Source organism: Corvus brachyrhynchos, unplaced genomic scaffold, assembly GCF_000691975.1.
Source record: "Corvus brachyrhynchos isolate BGI_N302 unplaced genomic scaffold, ASM69197v1 scaffold70, whole genome shotgun sequence".
NCBI lineage: Eukaryota > Metazoa > Chordata > Aves > Passeriformes > Corvidae > Corvus > Corvus brachyrhynchos.
Genome location: NW_008236217.1, coordinates 4159188 through 4162060, shown reverse-complemented (window position 1 = coordinate 4162060; position 2873 = coordinate 4159188). Strand labels below are relative to the sequence as shown.

The window sequence follows — 2873 nt, the reverse complement described above, 5'->3', positions numbered from 1 at the left end:
TCTGAACAATGTTAGAACAAATCACAACAATACTTAAGAAGAATGCTTACATCTCTAGAAATTCAGTAATTCCTATTTATATATCAATGAACAGTAACTACAAATTTGGACAAGCAGTTTAGGACACAGCATCCTGTGAACCCGTTTCAAAAGTCACATTGTTATACCCAACTTCACTTATATTTTTCTAAATCACCATTTATCAACATGCTAAGGGACAGAACCTGAAGAAAGTGATATCCATCATAATGGAGAGGACACCAGGAAAAGCAACTACTACAGTGTCAAAATTCATTCAGGTATGCAATGTTTTAAAAACAGGTAAACTGTGCTGATTGTAAATCAGATGCAGCACTGTTTGTGGCCTTTTAAAATAAAATACCTTAAAATATGCTGGGAGCAATAGACATCTAGCTATTTATAGGACATCACCTCAATTCAGAAAGATGTATGAAGAATATGCAAGTAAAGAAAAAACAGCTAATACTTAAGCATACTGAACAAGAAATTCAGACTTGCAATTAAAAGTGGGAATTGTAAAAAATGGTATTACCCAAGGTCTTGACTGGAAGTTTCACAGCTCCGAGAACTGTCCCCTGAGCCCATACGCCGTCTTTTGGATGGCTGGCTGCCATCATTGGAATTTTCTTCTGTGTCATCCTAAAATGAAAATAAATATTTTAAAAATCAGACTACTCTGAAGGTATGTAAAGCACAAGGCAATCCACAATTTAAATATACTCAAACTGCTAAGCCATTCTATGACTGTTGTAACAAACAACTCACAGGGCAGTCTACATAACAAACTATTCTTTGTTATAAACTACCTGCCTGATGCATGGTAGCCCAGGAGAATTGGGTGGCTTCTCACCTGTGGCGTAGGTAGAGTTCTGAATAGACAGAGCTGTAGCTCTGGCCACCAAATTCATAATTCCTGATGTAAACTACCTCTGGCACTTGATTAGACTAACACTCCAAACCAAAAGCAAGTGCAGAAGAAAACCACCAAATCCTTGCTGAGAGCTGATGCTTATAAAATCAGGGAAAATATTACAAAAGCAATACAGGAGTTTATGGGCATACAGTGAGAACAAAAGGAACAGTATACAGTTTACAAAAAGTATCATAACAGCAAGTAGCAAAGACTCGTCTCTTGAGATGAAAAAATATTTGGAAGAAAAACCCCAACTTTGTATTACAACAGATACAGAAGAGAACAAAGCTATTCCAAGGAACATTCAGAAGTTAACTTACAGTGTCACTATTCAGATTTCAAGTGATCAATATAATGAAAGGGAATAAAGGGTGAAGAGGAAAAAAAGACCTAAGCAAAACAAAGAGTTTTGTCTGTAAAATCTAGAAGACAGTGACTCTGCTGATGCTGTTTTCCACTGCTTTGTTGTCCAGTAATGCTATACAACTCCTACTCACACCACCAACAATCTCAAAGCATTTAGTGACCAACTCTGTTTGATCATAACTGAGATACAGAAAGCAGAAATCTTTGAGTGAATTGCCTACTGTAACCAGTAGTAGAGTCAGGAATGAAATAGTTCTTTAAGTAATTGAATCTCTAAAGTGGAGCAGTGTGAAAGAATCAATTTTCTAAAGTCTGTGAAAAGTTTAAGCAAGAGGAATTAACTTGTCAGGAATAAATGGATCAAACTCAACGATACTTACTTATTTAATAATGACAACAATGTTTATTAGGTTTACCTTTGCTAATGTCTTTCATTCTAGTATGTTTTACTTCACATATGACTTGAAATAGCAACTTTAAAATGTTCCAGCAAATAAGAATACATTACTTTTATTATGCAACATTTGTGAAGTGTTATAATCAAGACAGGCCATAGGCAAAAAGCATTTGTCTCCTGGAATTTTGGCTTATTTCTTGTTTGCACAATTTTTTACAAATATTTTTCTTCCTCTTTAAGGGGCAAAAAGAACATCTTTCATGCAGTAATAAAAATTAAAAAGCAAAACTTAATGAAACTGTGTTTTCTTAGTACAGTCATTCTTAAAAAAAAGTGGTATGCAGCATCTCCACTCACATTACCAGTAATGCCACTTCCTAGTATTGCTGAGAATACCCTGTACAAATTCAGAAAAACAAAGCAGCAGCCCCCAATCAAAACAACATTGCAGGAGTATTTTGTGGCACAGCTGTCTCATCAGTAGCTCATCTCTACTTCCCTCAAGAATATTAATCCACTCCAAATCATTTTAACTGCTAGACAGAAACCAGAACAGGTCCAAAGCAACCCTCTGGTATACCAAAACTTCCAAGAGACTTCAAAACGCCTTTAAAAGACAGATCTCAACCTGACAGTTTGGTGAAGTGCCTGGTATCAGTTTCTCGTTTTCCCTTTTTTCCTTTGTAATTTTTCATTTATTAAATCTGGTACTGTTACAAAGTATGAGTATCCATAACATAGAGAGATCAGTGTCCTCCATTTGCATCTTTGCTTCCTTATCTGCTTAAAATTTCAGAAATTCAATCACATAAATTCAGTTTGTTGCAGACAACTTCGTGTAAGAAGCAAAAACATCTGCAATCTTAAAGGCACATTGCTGCTCAACCACCCTTACTGTTCAAAAAAAAAAAAAAAGGATAACTCTGTGACTTTCTTTATATGAAAAGTCAAACACTGCCAAAAAAAGCCCCTTTCTCGCTGAAAACGCATGTTTCTGTAAAAAGCCTGTTAGTCCTTACGAAACATGGTGACGTTACAAACTTCTGGGACGTCTATTATTGTAAGATCGACGTAACGCTCCTTTATTAAGCGATCGAGAACCCTAACCTCCCCAAGCCGTGTTTCAAAGAGCGACTGCCGATCTGTGCCGGGAGTCCTTGGCGCCACAAGTGCCCG

General features: G+C 36.4%; 1 protein-coding gene across 1 annotated transcript in view; it reads right to left on the bottom strand.

Annotated features, from left to right (window-relative positions):
* Nucleotides 1-660, bottom strand: part of PHF10 (PHD finger protein 10) — a 15648-nt gene extending 14988 nt beyond the window's left edge. The window contains exon 1 of the mRNA XM_017744917.1: nt 553-660. Coding sequence (XP_017600406.1) covers nt 553-606 — 54 coding nt within the window. The 5' untranslated portion in view covers nt 607-660. The remainder of the gene's footprint in view (nt 1-552) is intronic.
* Nucleotides 661-2873: the final 2213 nt, after the last annotated feature.